The following is a 19942-nucleotide window of genomic DNA, read 5'->3' as shown; positions in this document are numbered from 1 at the left end:
ATGCACCCGCACGCACACACAGACCAACACACATGAACACATACGCACACGCACACACACAAGCGCACACGCACAAACACACACACATGCACGCAACACGCACACGTACACACACGTGCACAAACACGCAAACACACACGCGCATGCACACACCCACGTCCACACACACACACACACATCACAAACACCAACATGCGCAAACACACACAGGAAATAGCACCCCATCATCAGATAGCCAAATTAGCTTCTTAATTTCTGCAAGCTGTTAACAGTTGATATAGACTGTTCCTGTGCAACGTGCTAGGCTCAAACTTAAGAGAACGGGAAACCAGAAATATTGCCTTTGGTTCGTGTCAAAGTTGTTGCCCTAATTGTTGTCGCTGTTAAAATGGCTGTGTTGTTAGTTCACAAACATGACAGAGCAGTGCATTATGGGATTTTTGTCTCTCTGGCTCTAGAGCCTCTTGCTGAACGGCTATGGATTGCCTGTGGTAATCAATGGCGTTAGCGCCAAGGCTGTTGATTTGGCTGAAAGTATCATTCAGCTGAATGCCTTGTTTTTAAACAAGGCTGGTAAACCACACCCCTGAATACTGAAAAAAAAAGGATTCTATGCAGCCAGAGAGCCAGCAATCCCAGAATACCTGGCGCCACCGTGTTACTAATCAAAATGTTCTTTCAATGCAGGTAACAGAAAGCATTCTCTGTCATTTTAGCTAATTTCTTTAGTTTCTTCAAGGCGAACCAAAGTTAACACATGCTGCATTAAAAGTGCAAACTTATAGACAACCAGTGGTTCCTTTGTAATGTAACGTAAAAGTGTAAAAAAAAAAATCAATTGGTGTAAATTAAATTTGTGTTGTTGATCTGTTGCTGTTGTTATACCCTGCAACTTGGACCATCCTGTAAGCCAATCAAAAACCAGTGGTGGAAAGTTCAGGGGTCAGAAAGTGTGTATTTCTGCGAGGCATTTCTTCCACCCATGATCTCAGCCGAGACTTCACCAGCAGTTCCAGATTAAGAATTGTGCCAATAAGCAAATTCAGGTGATCTGAACAAAATACTGGGGTGGACTTTTTAAACTTTCTGAACCCGGATCTTCCACCTCTGTCAAAAACCCCTCCTTGGTATTCAGTGAGGGTTCACAGCAGACATGACCTCAAAGACGCCTGCTCTTACCCAGGTCCACCATGAGGAGGCGCCCCAGGGCCGTGTAGAAGGTGGTTCGACACCTCATGTCGCTCAGGTTGGACTGGTTGTTCACGCCCAAGAAGGAGAAGTGTTCGCTCTGTCAGGGACGAATAAGATGCGTGCGTTACCAAACAGGAAGCACTACGTCTGGAATGTCACAGAACAGGAAGGAACAAATAAGATGAAACAGGATATACTAGAGTTTTATGTATTTTCTTAAACTAGAAGAGCTGACTTGTGTCACTTACTGTGTGGTTGTTGAGCATAAACTGAACAGCGCTGAGTTTCACCAGCTTTCTCACGCTGCTGTAAGTGCACTGAGAGTCAAGTACAAACATGCGCAGCCCAATGAAAAGCTATCACTGAATACAACAAAAACACTGAGGACCAATAGCGCACAAACTGCTGAATAAAACAACACACTGAAGACTAAAACAATGCACCAACAGAGTGTTACAGTTTGTAGTTCTAAAACTCAGAAGTTTGCATTTTTGAGCCATGGGTTCCCCCCATCAAATTTCCAGTGCTTTTTCCCATAGGGATTTATTTTTCTGCCGAAAATAAGGTCTGTGGCTAACGTAAGCCTAAGAGAGTTTCACACTTTGTTCTATGAGCTAAATTGCACCAACTGATATCAACCACAGACCTTATTTTCGACAGAAAACAAAATCCCTATGGAAAAAAAACATTGGAAATCTGCTGAGGGAACCCATGAAGGAAAAATGTCCAGGTCGGCCGACAAAAAGACTGTCATCACTGTAACGCTCTATTGCACTGTAAGGGCAGCTAAATTTGAAGCGATTAAGTATTCACGGTTGTTAATTGCGGGTGTTTACAGTACATTCAACAGCTATATTTCCACACCACACAATAAGCCTCCGTGACGGAGAAGAGGGAAAAGGATATCCGATGGAGAGGTCGTTGAGGAGCTGAAGTGTTTTAGAGGTGATGGGTTCGCATTGACCCCAGTACTTCAGATTGGTGATTCTGGAACAAAAAGCACATCCAGCACAACCCCCATGAGCAAACCCTTCAGATTTCACATCTCTCCCACTCTGTTAACCGGCTCCTGTTTCCGTAAACCGCCTTTGTGACAGTGTCTCTGTCGCACAAATAAGATCAAATTGAGCCGAATTAAAAGAAAAATACACTGTGGGGCTTCCGCTCAAATGTCCGTTGGATTTGGCCAAATCCCGAAGGCACGGGGACAGGTGTTTATAATGTAATTGTCCACTCAGAATCATGGGCATTGGGGGACCAACAGTAAATAACACTCAAATTACACAATGACATCACCTCTGACTGATGAGGTCTGCGCTACCTCAGCGAATCCCCATATTTGTGGCTTTTCGCCAACTAGTGGCAAGACTCGGAACTGTCATCAACTTGTGGGAGCCAAGGCAGGTCGGCCAGTGAGTGAGCGTAGTTTCATCCAAGCACACTGAACATCACAAACTGGTGCGAGACTATTCTAAAGAGCTTTAGTTTTTATAAAATTTAGCCTGAGTTAGGCAGCTATGTCCTTAGCCTTAGCTTTATAAGGGTTGGCCTGAGCTAGGCAGCTGTGTCCTTAGCCTTAGCTTCATAAGGGTTAGCCTGAGGTAGGCAGCTATGTCCTTAGCCTTAGCTTTATAAAGGTTAGCCTGAGCTAGGCAGCTATGTCCTTAGCCTTAGCTTCATAAGGGTTAGCCTGAGCTAGGCAGCTATGTCCTTAGCCTTAGCTTTATAAAGGTTAGCCTGAGGTAGGCAGCTATGTCCTTAGCCTTATAAAGGTTAGCCTGAGGTAGGCAGCTATGTCCTTAGCCTTATAAAGGTTAGCCTGAGGTAGGCAGCTATGTCCTTAGCCTTAGCTTCATAAGGGTTAGCCTGAGGTAGGCAGCTGAGAGGCTCCTAAATCAGCCAGAGCTGTGGTTGAGGCGCAGGCAGTGCTACGTACATCTTCCCAATGAAGACGCTGAGCACCATGGTCTCGTCGTTCAGTCCCAGGACCTCAGACAGGCGCCGGTAAAGCTGGAGGAGAACAGTGCACAAACACAGCCGTTAGGACTGGAGAACTTCATGCAGTCTACACCCTCCAACTATGACACAGCTACGTCTAGACAGCCCCAAAATTAACAGATAGAAACACAACATAAGATCTGGAGAACTTCATGCGCTCTATACCCTCAAACCACAACCCAGCTACGGCTAGATATTCCCAAAATTAGCAGACAGAAACACAACACAAGGTCTGGAGAACTGCATGCACTCTACATCCTCAGACCACAACCCAGCTACGGCTAGATATTCCCAAAATTAGCAGATAGAAACACAACACAAGGTCTGGAGAACTTCATGCATGCTACACCCAACTACAACCCAGCTACAGCTATATATCCCTGAAATTAGCATATAGAAACACAACACAAGGTCTGGAGAACTTCATGAATTCTACACCCTCCAACCACGACCTCACTAAAACCAGATATCCCAAAAATTAGCAGATCAAAAAAAATAAAAACAACTTGTTTCCCTAAACGGGGCTTGCTACTCAAAAACCAGGCAAACCCAAAACACACAAATAACTGACCGCAAAGGCACACTTCTGATCTATGATGTCACCAGGGTTGTTATTGACATCAGGATTAAATGGCACCTTGCAGTGATGCATCAGTAATCTGAATTTTGATCTTAAATACAGACATGTATGTACATCAGCGCCACATTATATAGCCATATCAGTCAGTTGTTTGTTGACTAAGATGTATTTATTCCGCAAAAGAAAGTACATACATTCAAATAATTTCAGAAGGAATTTTACACAAGAGCTAATGGCAGAGACTGCCTCGCATAGCTTGGGTGAGGGTGAGGGTGGAGGTGAGGGTGTGGGGGGTGACTACCACTGTAACACACGATCCTTTCACAGAACCCCGCGTTTATGGGCTGAAGTGGTTACGCGTTGCGCGCTGCGCAAGCGCGCCCGGGGAAGTGCCGACGCCCTGTTATTTGGGATAACGCGCTATTCATACGTTTTCCCGCCCGCTTCCGGAGCGGAGTCTCACAGACACCGCGCCGATTCAGCCCACAGAGGCCCCAGCGTTTCCTCTAGGAACCCTCCAGAGATCAGAAACCCCGCCTTTTCTGGTCACAAACCGCACTCCTGACCACTACCCCCATACAGCTTTTACCCATAGACTGCCTTTTAGAATTGCCCATCCCCCCCTCCCATTACACCGCTCTAATTTTTGGCCAATGGGAGCTCAGGAAAGCTCAGCAGTCAACCAGTGGGGTGATCTCGGAACTCTGAAGTACAGCCAGTGGAGGATTCTAGAACGTCTTGCGCAGAAATGTACCCAATCCCCAATGGTTTCACTAGGATGTCAGATCCCCTGCTTGGCCCCAGGCTACCCGTGAGGCCGCAGCTCTAAACCTGAGGAACCTGGGCCCAGACAAGGCCAGGGGAAGCAGGGGCAACAGAGAGCCATGGGCTCGGCTACGCTACTCTACTGTACGTCACTTATCTCAGGTCTTCACATTTTGCAGTCTCTAGGCAGCGTGAAGGAAAACCGCTTTTATTATTGGCTACTGCAGCACGATGACATCATCTCACTGTCCACCTCCCATTAATGATCCCCTGAGCAACAGGGAACCCCTCCCAATGCAACCCCTGTACTAGCTCAGACCCTTCATCTCAACATGGAGTATTAAATAAATGTGTTTTAAACAGAAATGGACTGTGTGCTTATCTCAGTCATTGAGCTAAAAAAAAACAAAAAAAAAACAGGAATGGAATGATTATTTAGCACCGCAAAAAATATCTGCACTCTTTCATTAGACGAGACTAAGGACTCAATGTTTTGAATCCCTAGCATCATCCTTCTTTTTAAAAAGTAGGGACAGATTTTTAATAATGTAGTTATCAGTAAAATACACTTTTCTAAAAATCTCTATGAATTTACGTCGTAATCACAACAAAGTTAATGTAGCCAACAGTTTCTCCACCCAGAGTTAGTTCGCTTGTGGACTGACACTTCAGGTAGCAAGCTTTAAAGTCTACAGCAATCTGCACGTTAGCATACAGCACATTTTTTTTACATTTTAATACTGGCATATGCTATGAACTTGGCCCCCACCATTTCAGACGGCGGCCAGTTACCTTGGAGGATTTCTGCACCTGGTCTCCGATGTAGATCTTTCGGAACTGCTCGAAGAAGCTGAGCATGGCCAGCTCCAGCTTCTCGTTCCCCGCCTGGGCCAGCCGCGAGTCCGTCAGGTTCATCAGCTGCAGCACCCTGGGGAGCCAATCAGAGATGCAGACACTCAGCACAGCCTGCACACAGACAAATACTCCAGGATTCTATTGGCTGCCCTAACTACCGCTAAGAAAGCTATCCTCTTAAACTGGAAAAGCAGAGACCAAACAAACGTTCCACAATGGCTAAATCTCCCAGCTAAACACAACTGCATCTACCACAAAACAAACAAAGTTAGCATACAGTGGAGAGGTGTGTAGCAGGTAACAAAGTTAGCATACAGTGGAGAGGTGTGTAGCAGGTAACAGTGTTAGCATACAGTGGAGAGGTGTGTAGCAGGTAACAGTGTTAGCATACAGTGGAGAGGTGTGTAGCAGGTAACTGTGTTAGCATACAGTGGAGAGGTGTGTAGCAGGTAACAGTGTTAGCGTACAGTGGAGAGGTGTGTAGCAGGTAACAGTGTTAGCGTACAGTGGAGAGGTGTGTAGCAGGTAACAGTGTTAGCGTACAGTGGAGAGGTGTGTAGCAGGTAACAGTGTCAGCGTACAGTGGAGAGGTGTGTAGCAGGTAACAGTGTTAGCATACAGTGGAGAGGTGTGTAGCAGGTAACAGTGTCAGCGTACAGTGGAGAGGTGTGTAGCAGGTAACAGTGTTAGCGTACAGTGGAGAGGTGTGTAGCAGGTAACAGTGTCAGCGTACAGTGGAGAGGTGTGTAGCAGGTAACAGTGTTAGCGTACAGTGGAGAGGTGTGTAGAAGGTAACAGTGTTAGCATAGAGTGGAGATGGGTGTAGCAGGTAACAGTGTTAGCATACAGTGGAGAGGTGTGTAGAAGGTAACAGTGTTAGCATAGAGTGGAGATGGGTGTAGCAGGTAACAGTGTTAGCATAGAGTGGAGATGGGTGTAGCAGGTAACAGTGTTAGCGTACAGGTCGTGTAGTAAAGGTAAAGGTATAAAGCTAGCGCTGTGGGACGCGGAGGGGAGGAGGGTACTGACCGACACACTAGCTCTCCGTCCATGGCGTCCTGCTCGTCCGTGCTGGCGAAGGACACCCGGCCTCCGATCACCGCTCCGATGATGTACACCAGCCACGTCAAGCGCCCTGGAACAAGGAGCAGGTCATTTAAAATGACAGAACTATCTATGTAGTCAGTGAGAGGCTGGGAGGGACATTTCCGGTCCTGAAACACGGGCAGGTAAGAGATGCACACAGCCCCAAACATACACGTGTGCATGCGTCAATAAAACAGCAGTGGTATATAAACTATCACAAGGGAAGGAGAGACAGAGGGAGGGAGGGGGAAAGAGAGAAAGAAAGAGGGAGGGAAAGAGAGAGAGGGGGAGAGGGAGAGAGATGGGGGGAGACAGAGAGAGGGAGAGAGAGAGAATCTTTCTCTCCTCCTGCCCATGGTCTATAGAACAGTGTAGACTGACAGCTGACAGCTCAGAGGAGGGGCCAGAACCTCAGGCTGACACTGAGGGGGCGGAGCGTTTGAGTGGCGCAGCGGACAGGGCGGGGAGCGCTGCGAGCCTCCTCACCCTCCTGCACGGCGATGTCCATGGCGCTGGAGTTGGTGGACTGCAGCAGCTCCTGGTAGGACTGGGCCGACTGGTCGAACAGCTGCACCAGCAGGGCGCAGGTCTTCTCGTACTCGCACCGCCCGATGGTGGACAGCTGGTCCAGCTGCTGCTGCACCAGCCCCGTGTCGTCCAGAGGGTCCTCCAGCCCGTCTCTGCCAATCAGACGAGACACGGGTGCGTCAATCAAACCAAAAATCGTGTGCAGTGAAGAAGAAACTGTCAATCATAGGCGGTCGACAGCGAGCATAAAATCACAAGTGCGAAAAAAATGTGAAAATCAGCCAATCGCAGGCAGGCAGGAATGCAAAAAAGTAAAGCAGCCAATGAGAGGCACCGTAGGCCCGCCCCCCTGGCCGTACCTGAGGATGATGTGCACGGACTCCAGGCGGGAGGTGACGTAGGCCTTGGTGACCTCGGGGGTGTAGGTCTCCAGCAGGTGGGGCTCGGTGGCCTTCACGTAGGGGACGGACGCGGCCAGCCGCTGCCACAGGCTCAGCAGGTAGTGCACGCTGTTGGGGGCGAACTCCCAGTGCTGGGGGGGGGGACACAAAAACACACCCGTCCCTCAAACGAGCCGCTCAGAATTCGACTTATTCCTGAGGGGTTCGGTCTGTTTAATCACATTCCACATTTAAACGGCGCGTGATTCGCTGGCTAGGGAATCAGGCGGGGGGGGGCTGCTGTTCACAGATCACCAGTAAGGTTCAGTCACATGTTTAAACACCGCTTCTTTAATTTACAGCACTATTAATGGCTATACGAAATGGGCATTAGTTAATTACAGTGCAATTACATTGATATTACAGCGGTATTACTACATTTCAATAAGAGGGAGAACAATACAATAAGCGCTGTACACCTGAATAAATGACCAATTAAGGTCACAGCGTAACACTTGAAACTGTGTGTTTAACTGTCATTCATTTACGGAGGGAAAGAAAAGAACAACAAACATTCTCATTGGTCCAGACTACAAAGCATAACACCTTACGAGCAGGGACTCAGAAGTTGTACCTACTCCCTCACACCCACACACCACGTGACCCAATACCTCCCCTCCCATTGGTTCTGCATCACAGGGGTTAAACTCCGCCCACCCCACTCACCTGTAAGCTAGTCACGGTAAAGTTAGCTATCAACCGTATGACCTCTGGGTAATTCTCCACTTTGACCAGTTCTCCCAGCTGGTAGTTGCTCTTCAGTCTCGCCAGAAGTCGGCAGAACTCGTGGTAGTTGTTTGGGTCCGATAAACTCTGGAAAAAAATCCCAAAAATTCCCATCAAACTCCTCGGAAGAATGAGTAAAAGAAGGCCAGCGCAAAGATGGAAGTGTTCAGTTCTAATTAGAGATATGATGCATTGACAATTAATGGTAAACAATACCAAACATGCAGGAGGATGGAAGGAATGGAAAGGAAAAGTAACAGCTTTTAGCATACTTTCTTGGGGCTGAATCCTCAGCAGTGGGATTATGCCTTTAAAAATGCTGTGTGAGGAAAGACAAAAATCCCACCCATTTCCATGGAAAATGCTAACGAAAATTCAGCAAGTTTGCCCCCCATGTCCCCCATCTCTGTTGCAATAGCCGAGGGTAATTTTGAAATGTGTATTTAACACATTAAACGTGTATCTCTGCTTGTTGCCACAGAAACAGTACGGCACCGCAGACGGGTAGAAACGCACCTGCGGGTTCTCCAATATCCTCTTCACCCCGTCCACGAGGTGCGAGAGAAACTTCGCCCGCTCCGCGTTGTTGAACAGCGATCTTCGGACAGACGCGATTTGTACTAAACAGGATAAGACCTACAAAGAACGTGACACAATTCTCTCATTTTTGCGATGCCCACCTTAGACAAACATGAAAAATACTGCGCGTACATAGTTAAACAGTTGACAGTAAGGTTTCTGCAAGACTGAGGAATTGGTTTTACAATTCTGAATTCTTTATTCTGAAACAGGTGAACAATCAGCCATTATCAAATACTATACAGATATAGAGAGGTAGGTGATCTCATGATTTTAGTCAGTCAGAGGAATCTGCAATAAATTGGTTTCAGAATTCTGAATAATTTATTCTGAAACAGATGAAAATTCAGCCATTATTAAGTATGTTCTGAATTGTACTTTGCTTTAACCCAAATAAACACGGGAGTCGAGCTAAAACACACTGTGACCGGTGGAATGCTTTCTTTGCTACCCCAGGCTGGTCTCTCACTCACCAGCGGAGAGAGGGATGGAGGGATGGAATGATACAAGTCGAAAAACAGCTGCAGGGTGGAAGAGTCCAAGAAGGCTGTAACACAGGGGGGGACATGAGTTAGCGCTGCGAAACAGACCCTACCACCCAGCACACACACACACACACACAAACGAGATTGCACACACACGCGCGCACACAAACACACACACACACCTATGAGTGCAAACTTGTCTCTTCTCCATTCTTCAGTTGACTCCTTCCCCCCTCCCTCCATCTCTCCCCGCCCCCAAAAACTGCCAAAGATTAATACACAATAATGATACTCAACAATACACCTATGCAATTTATATTTATTTCAGGAAAATAAAAATTAGCACAAATGTTACATACAAGCCATACATGCTGTACACACATACCAAACTCTAATAACAATTTCAAAAATAATTTTAAACACGTTTTAAGAGGGATATCCGTATCTCCCTCACTATCTGCCCCTCCGACCTCCCTCCTCCCCGCCCCCTCTCCGACCTCCCTCCTCTCCCTCCCTCCCCTCCCTCCCCATCTTTCGTTCCCCTCTCTCTGCTCTCTCTCCCTCCCCTCCCTCCCTCCCTACCTCTCGCCCCTTCCTCCACTCTCCCTCCCCTCCTCCCCTTCTCCCTCCCTTCCCCCTCCTCCCCTCCCTCCCTCCCTCCCTCTCTCTCACCGGATCTCCAGCTGGTGGGGATCTGCACGGTGCACAGGTCATCAGAGGACTCGTCGGTGGAGGTGCCGATGAAGTCGAAGTTGAGGCAGTTGTGGGCCAACTTGAGCAGCTGCATGAGCAGGCCATGCTGACTCTCATCGTTCAGGTTCAGGTTCTTCCCCGAGGCCTGAGAGGAGAAACACAGATACATTACACACACACACACACACACACACACACACACACACACACACACACACACACACATACACAGATCACTCACACACACACACACACACACAGATACATTACACACACACACACACACACAGATCGCGCACACACACACACACACACACACACGTGCATGCACACACAGATTACTCACACACACACACAGATCACTCGCACACACACATACACACACACAGATCACTCACACATTCACACACACACACACAGACTACGTGGATACATTACACACACGGACGCATACATAATACACACACTCAGATTAAACACACACACATTATACACACACACACACACACACACAGATCACTCACACACACACAGACTATGTGGATACATTACACACACGGACGCATACACAATACACACACACTCAGATTAAACACACACACATTATACACAAACTAGAGATGCACATTTTGTTTGCGATGGTGATAAAAGATATCGCTTATTAATCCTGCGTATTCATGCTTAACTTTGTGACAAACAAACAAACTGCTTTAGTTTGTTTTGTCTCTCTGACAACACTTATAGCTGCTTACACTGTCTTAAAATAGAACACACTGAGCTATTCGGTGGTGCAAATCGTATTCTGTCATGCAAGTGGTAGGCAGTTCATTTAACAAAACCGTAGCAAGTTCCCCCACTCTGTAAAGTAGGCCTCTTGATGTGCACCAAACAAAAAAAAAGCTCAAGTAAAGGCGTAAGATGGTGTCGTGAAACCCCCAACAAAAGACCGCTAATAAGCTACATTCCTGAAGGTTGTAACATACAGCCGTGACATAACAACATTAGCTAACTTAATACTTTAGCATTTTTGTTAAGGAATATGAGCACGTCTACATGCTGTGGGGTCAGTCCTGTGCACAGCCTGCCGAAGGTGAGAAGATGCGCTCAGATGGAACCGATGTTTTTGGGCGAATAACGTTTGGCTAATTCTGCCAGTTGAGGGAACCGAGACTCGGCAACTTTCCACCAGTCGAGGGGATTTGTGTTTAACGACGGAGAAACTTCTCTAATGTAAAATCTAATCGGCAACATTAGGTTATCCGTTGAAATGGTTTATTGAAATTTAACCGTTTAATAAATAAAATTAATCGACATTCTTAACGTTTAATAGTTAATCGATTAATTGTTAACATCCCTAACACAAACACATTACACACACGCACATTACACATACACACACACACAAGCACATTCCTGCCACGCCCCCCCCACCCCACTCTCGCTGTCTCACACACAGAGTGAACACCCATACAACAGTTCTGAGCGATGATGACACACCAAGTTCCACGCAGTTTGTTTCAAGTGTCATCCACCAGATGAATCAGAGTGAATACAAAAAACCTCCCACCATAAACACACAAGCATCGTGCAGTCATTGTCTATAGCAACAGCCTTAATTTCCCAAAGGACCCCGGTTGGAAATGAGGGACAGGGTGTCCCGCGACCACGCGTCTCCCTCACCTGTTTGAGCAGGTTGCAGGAGAGGGTGAAGATATCGAAGAGAGAGGCGTCTCTGAAAGATGACGCAATCTTCCTGTGCTTCGTCAGTGGATGCGACGTGTCTGCCTGCAAGTCACAAGTTATAAATGAGACGCAAAACAGGAAACTACCACAGACAGCAGAAAAATAAAAGAGATCTGCCTTTCAACATACAGTGTGCATGCCAAAGCACCCCGACAGCAGACTGACACAGCCACTGTCATTTCAGACTAAAACCACCTCAGCTACTCAGAGAACATGCGCAACTACCAAAGCTCCCACTTGATTATAGAAGCTAAATGTCACAGAACAGACTTTGAAGGAGGAATTGCTCATTTAATCATTATATATATATATATATAAATATATAAACACAAATACATTAGCATATAAGGGTATATTATTGTATAAACACGTCATTAATCAGAGCAACTAAGCAAATATGTGTATATATACACACAAATACACATGAATATTTACGAGCTAGGACCAAGCTGGCTCATCATAGCCGTTTCCTACTATAGAACTGCGACTAGGTTGGTTGATTATACCCAATTCTCACTTATTCACAGTCTGTAAAGTAAACACCCAACCAAGTAACCCGGTTTGTTTCTTTAGCAAAGCCAAACAAGATCAGCTGCTCACAGAGAAAACCGACAGACACTAACACGGCAAAGGCAGGCACATCCCCCCGTGAGCCACCGACATCCCCGGTGGTCACCCCAAAAAGAGACGTTGTACAAGCTTTAAGCTTTTTTTTCTGCTTTAAGAAGCTCAAAACTGGCGATAGCCCCCCCCCCGGCTTTAAGCACTACTAGTCCTCCCAGGGGAAATATCTTTAATGGGCGAGCACCGCTTTCTTTAGAAGACTGATCGCGCAGCATTGCAAATGAGACCCAAATCACCACAGCTTTGCTATGGAGACGGTTCACTGGTAAGACACAGCATGGCTCTTATTTCAAGCAGGTGCCATTTAGACGGTGCACACTTAAATGGCACGACTGAGCAATGATAAATATGGCCCAAGATCCACATCGAGGAACATTTAAAAAAGTAATTATCAATACTGTTGAAAGAATGACTTTATCTTTATATTATTACTAGTATAAGTATTCTAAAATAGGTGAACACGGGGGTGTATACACCAAATGGTCCTTGCTGTTAAAAAGCATGCAGCCAAAAAATAATAATAATAATTTAAAAACTTAAGAGCAGAAAAAATTCGCCTTACTCGCAAAGCTGCGTAGCAGAGCCCCAAGCGCTCACACAGCAGAGAATGATGGGAAAAAAGGGTTGGCACTTACACTGGACAGGAGCGCTGAGGAACTTACTTGGTTAATCTCATTGGTCAGCTGGGAGAGGATCGTAACGCCAATGATACAGTGCTCAACACTGTCCTGTACATGCAGACAGACAGACAGACAGACTGGGGTTAGGGAGAAAGGCCCACCAGACACACAGGGAATGGTAGGTGCTTCTTCACCAGACACACAGGAAATGGGAGGTGCTTCTTCACCAGACACACAGGGAATGGGAGGTGCTTCTTCACCAGACACACAGGGAATGGGAGGTGCTTCTTCACCAGACACACAGGGAATGGGAGGTGCTTCTTCACCAGACACACAGGGGATGGGAGGTGCTTCTTCACCAGACACACAGGAAATGGTAGGTGCTTCATAACCAGACACACAGGAAATGGTAGGTGCTTCTTCACCAGACACATTCAGGCTGAAAGCCACACTGACCTCTACATGGTTCGACATTTGCCTTCTGACTTTGAGGTCTGAGACCACCATCTTTAGAGGTTAGAGTCATTAGGACTCTCCAAATCAGTATCAAAATATAACCCTAATGATGTCCCTCACAACACAACAGTGACCCTCATCTAAAAGTATTTTGACATTGTGCTAACCACAAGATACATTACACAAACATTAACCTCCCATAATTACTCTAACCACAGTTGACCCATGTCCTACCATCAGCCTGACCACGACGCCCAACGGTCGCAGGGGGGGAAGGGGTTACCTGCAAGAACCTGGTGACGTCGGCGATGACGTTCCGGAAGACGTAGTCCTCCTTCTGGCAGTCGAACCAGCCCAGCTTGGTGATGCGGGCGTACAGCTGGATCAGTGCCTGCGTCACGAAGGCGACCAGCTTGGGCCGGGTCGCCAGGTAGTTCAGCACGTAGTTCCCTGGGGGAGGAGCGAGAACCGGCCGCTTCAGACAAGGTAGGGCTGAGCCATATACCGCCAACTACAGCTAACTGATTCCAGTATAATTACAGAAAAGACAAAAAAAAGAGCAATATACATGATGGTGAAGATGACCATTATTGCATTCGATAATTATTGCTGGGGTATATCACCCAGCCATAAGACAAAAAGTTTACCCAGTGAGTAAACTAACGCATACGGGTCTCTGAACACCACTTACTCTTACCCGGTGAGTAAACTAACACACACGGGTCTCTGAACACCCGGTGAGTAAACTAACGCCCTGCCGCTCGTGTTCAGAGAGCTGCTGGGAGAGCGAGATCGAGCGGCGTGCGCTCAGGAGGCAGAGGGAGCGACTCACGGATGTCGATGCGCTGCTCCAGGGGCAGGGGGCTGCTGGTGCGCGACACCAGTTTGGAAAGACATGTGGCGGCTAGCAGCTGAGAGTATGACGACTGAGAGAGAGAGAGAGAGAGAGAGGTGTGGAAGGAGAGAGAGAGAGAGGGGAGAGAGGGGGAGAGAGGGAGAGAGAGAGAGGTAGAGGAAGAGAGAGGGGGAGAGACAGAGTGAGAAAGAGAGAGAGAGGAGGGAGGGGAGAGAGAGGGAGAGAGAGAGAGGGGTGGAAGGGGAGAGAGAGAGAGGAGGGAGGGGGAGAGAGGGGGAGAGAGAGGTAGAGGAAGAGAGAGAGCGAGAGAGAGGTGGAAGGAGAGAGAGAGAGAGAAGGGAGGGGGAGAGAGAGGGACAGAGAGAGGTAGAGGAAGAGAGAGAGCGAGAGAGAGAGAGAGAGAGAGCAAGAGAGAGAGAGAAAGGGAGAGAGAGCACAGCCAGTGTTACTTCACCACCCACAGCAGGGACAGACCAAACGAGACCTTGCACATATTTAAAGGGCATACAGTATACATTTGCACATTAAAAGCAAGAGGTAAACATGTCTTTGCACATATATGTATATTTAAAAACACAGCAGCTGAGGAGGAGGAGGTTGGGGGTGGGGGGTTCTGGTTGAGGGCAGTAAAACCCCAGGCAGCGACAGTACAGCCACAGGGGCCATGTAGAGTGTCCCAGAGGCTGCGTTAACTGGGTGGGTGGGGGCTGTACTCACGCTTCCTCTCTCCAGGAGCAGCTGGCATTTGCTGAGGCAGTCGGGGCTGTTGGTGAACTCCACCAGGGCCTTCTCGGCCTGGAGCCGGGTGGCGGTGTCCGTGCTCTCGTACAGCTGTTTGCACAGGATCTCTAGCTGGGCTAGGCTCTGGAACACACAAACACACACACGTACACACACCACACACACACAGACAAACACACAAACAGGCACACGCACGCAGCGTCCCGCTCGGTTAAAAACCCCTCTGCGCTTTCCCAAACGGAGAGCGCCCTCGCTTCACGCCGGCCGGGCTTTCGAACCGTCCCCCCGGGGGCCGTTTCACTGCCGTCCCGTTACACAAAGCGAGACCTTCAAAAAAATCACATGCTAACGGCTCACCGTCCCCCTTTTTAAAAAATAAAATGAAATAAAATAAAAAAACAGAAAAAAAGAAAAAGTTAACACACAAGAGCAGCAGTTCACCAAAGCTCTATGAAATGAAAAACCAGTCTTGGTTATCCTATCAAGTTACATTCTGGTCTCCACAGAACTGACATCAGTCCCAAATAAGAAACATCCTGGTCAACATCCTAAAAACGCAGAGTTTATTAACTGCCGACTGCGGCCCGGGTTTTCACATACACAAAAAGGCGAAAGGTAATCTAGCGTCGAGGTTAGCATCGCCCAAAGCTTTTGTTTCACATCCGAATATCTCACTACGTGGCTTCGACAGCGTTCCGCAGCTGGTTGTGGCGTGTGCCGGAGAGGGTGGTTTCCGATGTGGTGGTGGTGGTGGTTACGTGTGTGTGTGTGTGTGTGTGTGTGTGCGGGGAGGGGCTGAACGTGTTTTGCATCCTATGAGATAAAGGAGGAGGCTGCAGAGACACAGTGCTGCGGGAGGCTGATAAGAGCAGGCCGGTTCAGTGTGCAACATCCTCTCCATGAAGACAGTCAGTATCAGAGGGCAAAACTTTCCAGTGTGTTTTAATCTCATCATCTAGCACACACCACAATATTTCATGAGTAATAACATGAATTTGCTTAGTTCCCAATTTGAATTCAGGAACCTTTTTCTTTCTTTTTTTTTTACATTGAAGATTAGCCTAGCCTTCTTTTAGCCTTCAAGATTAGCCTAATTAAGAAATGAATTACATTGCCACAAGCTTTTTGGTGTACTATTTCCCCAAACCTGCACTGGGGGCCCCAGAGCACCCCTGTGACCCCAGCTCCCTATGAGCGACCCTACGGGATGATATGTCTTAAAAAAATAAAAATAAAATATTATCCTAGTAATACTGTAGGCCGAATCATTTTTATTAAGCTCAGCTGTCAGTCGAATGAGAACGAACCCAATTTGTTCCCCACCCAGTCAGAGAAGATATTTGTCTGCCTCATGTAGAAATATTCAGTGACACTACTTTGACTGGGTAGAACCAACTCAGACTGATGAACCTCAGGATGTTCTGGAGCTGGCCGAGAGATACAAACGGTCTGGGATCACTCTTACTTCAGAACCCTACACAGCATGCTGCCACAGAATGCCTATTTGAAAAAACACTCACATCGGCACTACCTACATTAATATATTAACATTAACATGAGCACGGTTTACATAAGAGTGTATTCATTAAATAAGGTTGCGCAACTTTCCAGATACCAGTATCCAGATTGTTTCTGTTGCATCAACTCAAAAACCTCCTGTATTACAGTAACGGCGAGGAGCAAGAATGATCGAACACATAATATGTGCGGTACCGAAAGTCCCCAAAACAAGCGGTAAGAGTTGCAGTCAAGTGCCGACACAATGATTTAAACCAAACACTGAGCACAGAAAATAAAATGGGGGGGGGGGATCCCAGAGTGCACTATGAAATTCACCACAATAAAAGTCACTCCATCACTTAACAATATTTGGCCTATGTCTTTATGTTATCAGCAATCATTTTACACATTGTACCTTCAGACTGATATATTCACTGAGGCAGACTGAGTAATGGGCAAAACAGCCATGCCCCACTCAGGACTAAAACATGCCACCTTGGGCAGATAGCTGCACTACTGCTTCAGTCCAGCAGGTCTGTGACATCAGGGCAGAACCAAGGTAACAAGATTTAATAATGTAAAAAACTGATCCATAATCAATATCCATGTTTGGATATCCATTAGATTGATTTGGATTGTTTTTTTACATAACATTGCAGACATTTAGCAAATACATCCATTTATACAGCTGGACAAATTGAAGCAATGCAGGTAAGGTACCTTGCTCAAGGGTACAACGGCAGGGTCCTACCCAGGAATCAAACCTGCAACCTTTAGGTTAAAAGACCAGTTCCTTAACCATTATACTACACTGCCACCCTGTGATCATTTGTTACCAGCAACCCCCCCAAAAAAAATAAATAAATAAATTCAGAAAACGTGTGTAGGAATGCAGATTGTTCTCTCAAGTTCAGTGTCAAGGTGCATGGCTTACAAATGAATTGCATCCAATACCCATTTCAGTATTCAAGTTAATTGAATTTTAATTTCATAATCACTAATACCCTTCCCAATTCAATTACGTAACAACAATACAAGTTAATTCATGTTTCCAGTATACTTCTAAATTCAATGTAAAGGTATCATAGGATTATCAAACACAAAATGTTGCAACGGAAAGCACCAATTCCTGCTGTTTTAGCGCCATACTGATAACATTAGCTTTAGCAACCCATAACAAAATGACCGCATGTGGCACAATTATCATAAGATATTTTAACTTTGAAAGTAATGGGTCTCGTCAACAATCCTTGCCCTTTCTGATGGCAGCAAACTAAACGCGTCACTTCACAGCCATGCGCACGCATAAACGTACGCTCTGACTGTAGCTGGGAAACCTAGCGGTAAAAGTAATAGCTAATGCAAAACATGTTCACACGAAGTGACCCCGCCCTGAAGCATTTCACTACCAAATTCTGGTTTCACTGATTGCAATATAAAAGACTCATTCCGCATACTATTATACAGGCGAGCTAGTAGTACACTGATCATGGGCCAATGCACAAGTAACGTTAAGCGAGTAAAAACCGTTTCGAAGTAGTGCAAATAGTCAGGTGCATGTTCACTATGGTGAAATAAAAAACGGTTATGCAAGTTAATACACAGTTCGGTTATGAAGTTTATTTGATATCTTATATTCCTGACTTTCTGAACTTGTATATCTGTCAGCAGAAATCCACAAAACAATAACTAGTTAACCAAGTAAGCGTATTATTCTAAGAGAAAACCATTTAGGAAATGTAGCTAATGCTAGTAATACTGGGTGGGGGTCCCTGGACCAGAAAAGGTTAAAAACCCATGCTCGAGTCTAGACGTATGTTACGTGAGAGACAAGTTAGTGTCAACGATACCTGCCAACAGAATGTCTTCCTAGTTTACCAAGTTAGCAGTAACCTAACAGACAGGTCTGACATGTTAGCCAGCTAACGCAGCGTCCATAGCTAAAGCTGAATCCGCCGTCTAATCTCGGACGGTTATCTTGACAAACACTGTCTGCTACTGTCACTGATTAATCGCATTGGTTATCTGCAACGATTATACTTGTTATGAGACGATAGGTCAATCCGTGCTTACCGGCAAGCGAGCAAACACGGCCTCTCGCTATATGTGAGAGGCCGTATTGCTACGTGCCGGTCGAATGGGACATCCCAGCACTAGACTAGCTAGAGCCATCAGCTTCCCTGCCGGATCACTAAGGCAACCATCTTCGGTATTAGCTAGCATGCTAACGTTATTCTGCATAAATAAATAATACAAAAAACAATTATATAGCCAACTATAAAACATAACCATTCCAATCACCGATTCAACTGCATTCAATTCCTGGTTAGTAATCTTTGAGTTAACTTGGAAGGCATGAACTTGCATTGCGCGGGAGAATTCATGTGTTATGCACCAGTCAGGGGGCTAGCTGAGCATGCTAACCTAGCCGAATGGCATCGGATATCACAAAGTGTACTAGACAGATCGCCAGCTACTCTGCTCAAAAAGATTATTCCCCGCTAACAAGTAGTTAACTAGCTAGCTGTATAGCGCAGCTCCATGTGCAGCTAAGTAATGACACAAGGTGGTGTACATGTGGCAAGTAGCTAGTTTTGTTTTAATTCCCCAAACGAAGGGCAGGCCATAGCATTGGATGGCTAGCCAGCAATCTTTTTGATGGCTTGTTTACTTGTGAGATTGTGCCGACCAGCCGTGTTATTGGGCTTTTATAACATGATAGGAGAAAACTCTGCTTACTGGATGGCTCTTGCGCTCCTGCGCCAGAGAGCAACGTTTCCCCCTTATTTTTATTCGCCACTTTTTAACGCATCTGAAGCAATGAACATGATGACAGGCCACAAGTCAACATGATGGCGAGCACCGTACTCCACGACAACGTGCATTCTTTACTCCAATTTTGTGCATGCATAAATAAATACTTTTTACCTCATCCTGACCGCCAATTTCAAATCCCCACATTAGCAAAGCGTATCATTCACGATATATGTTCATATCAGCTAAACATAAACCTCTAGTTACCTGCACATGATCCGCCATTTTGCTCCATTCATGCTCTGCTCACTCCCCCCGACAAAGAGCATGCGCGCAAATTGCCAAATTCTATTTGTTACTTACGCAATTTACGCACTCTGCTTTGCCCCACAGAACTGTGGACGATACGCAACTTTTTAGAATCTGACTCCTAAAGAAACGGTCTGCGCCTCGACGCGGGTCTTATTGTTTACATGGTTCTTAAAGGGAAACCTCGAAATTCTGCACAACGAGTGCTTTCGTACTTATGTCAGTACCTAAAGGCCCCATTACTGCTGTCAGCACGCAGAATTAAGTCGATTTGAGCAACAACATTCTACAACCATATTAGCAAAACATTGGCCAATACAGGCTAAAGTTACCACTATAGAGAGCATGATGTGTCAACATATTCTTTTAGTTAACTACTTGTATTATAAAGAGTATAATAAATATTCTGAAAT

At 46.2% G+C, this 19942-nt stretch overlaps 1 protein-coding gene across 9 annotated transcripts in view; it reads right to left on the bottom strand.

Moving 5' to 3' along the window:
• Positions 1 to 19638, bottom strand: part of LOC135239600 (exportin-7) — a 27210-nt gene extending 7572 nt beyond the window's left edge. For 2 of the 9 annotated variants that reach the window (XM_064308380.1, XM_064308383.1), the window contains exons 1-18: positions 19488 to 19638; positions 14943 to 15089; positions 14202 to 14295; positions 13653 to 13819; positions 12929 to 13021; positions 11607 to 11711; positions 9906 to 10071; positions 9222 to 9295; positions 8686 to 8805; positions 8110 to 8256; positions 7363 to 7535; positions 6962 to 7155; positions 6419 to 6524; positions 5327 to 5462; positions 3128 to 3201; positions 2098 to 2178; positions 1440 to 1503; positions 1180 to 1288 (exon numbers count right to left, since the gene is read on the bottom strand). In XM_064308380.1, the coding sequence (XP_064164450.1) occupies positions 1180 to 1288; positions 1440 to 1503; positions 2098 to 2178; positions 3128 to 3201; positions 5327 to 5462; positions 6419 to 6524; positions 6962 to 7155; positions 7363 to 7535; positions 8110 to 8256; positions 8686 to 8805; positions 9222 to 9295; positions 9906 to 10071; positions 11607 to 11711; positions 12929 to 13021; positions 13653 to 13819; positions 14202 to 14295; positions 14943 to 15089; positions 19488 to 19505 (2068 nt within the window). In that variant the 5' untranslated portion in view covers positions 19506 to 19638. Of the gene's footprint in view, positions 1 to 1179; positions 1289 to 1439; positions 1504 to 2097; positions 2179 to 3127; positions 3202 to 5326; positions 5463 to 6418; positions 6525 to 6961; positions 7156 to 7362; positions 7536 to 8109; positions 8257 to 8685; positions 8806 to 9221; positions 9296 to 9905; positions 10072 to 11606; positions 11712 to 12928; positions 13022 to 13652; positions 13820 to 14201; positions 14296 to 14942; positions 15090 to 15566; positions 15729 to 19394; positions 19443 to 19487 lie in introns of those variants that run through there. The other 7 variants (XM_064308386.1, XM_064308378.1, XM_064308379.1 and 4 more) reach the window with 7 other exon arrangements.
• Positions 19639 to 19942: the final 304 nt, after the last annotated feature.

Source organism: Anguilla rostrata, chromosome 14, assembly GCF_018555375.3.
Source record: "Anguilla rostrata isolate EN2019 chromosome 14, ASM1855537v3, whole genome shotgun sequence".
Lineage (NCBI taxonomy): Eukaryota > Metazoa > Chordata > Actinopteri > Anguilliformes > Anguillidae > Anguilla > Anguilla rostrata.
This window is presented reverse-complemented; position numbering and strand designations above follow the sequence as displayed.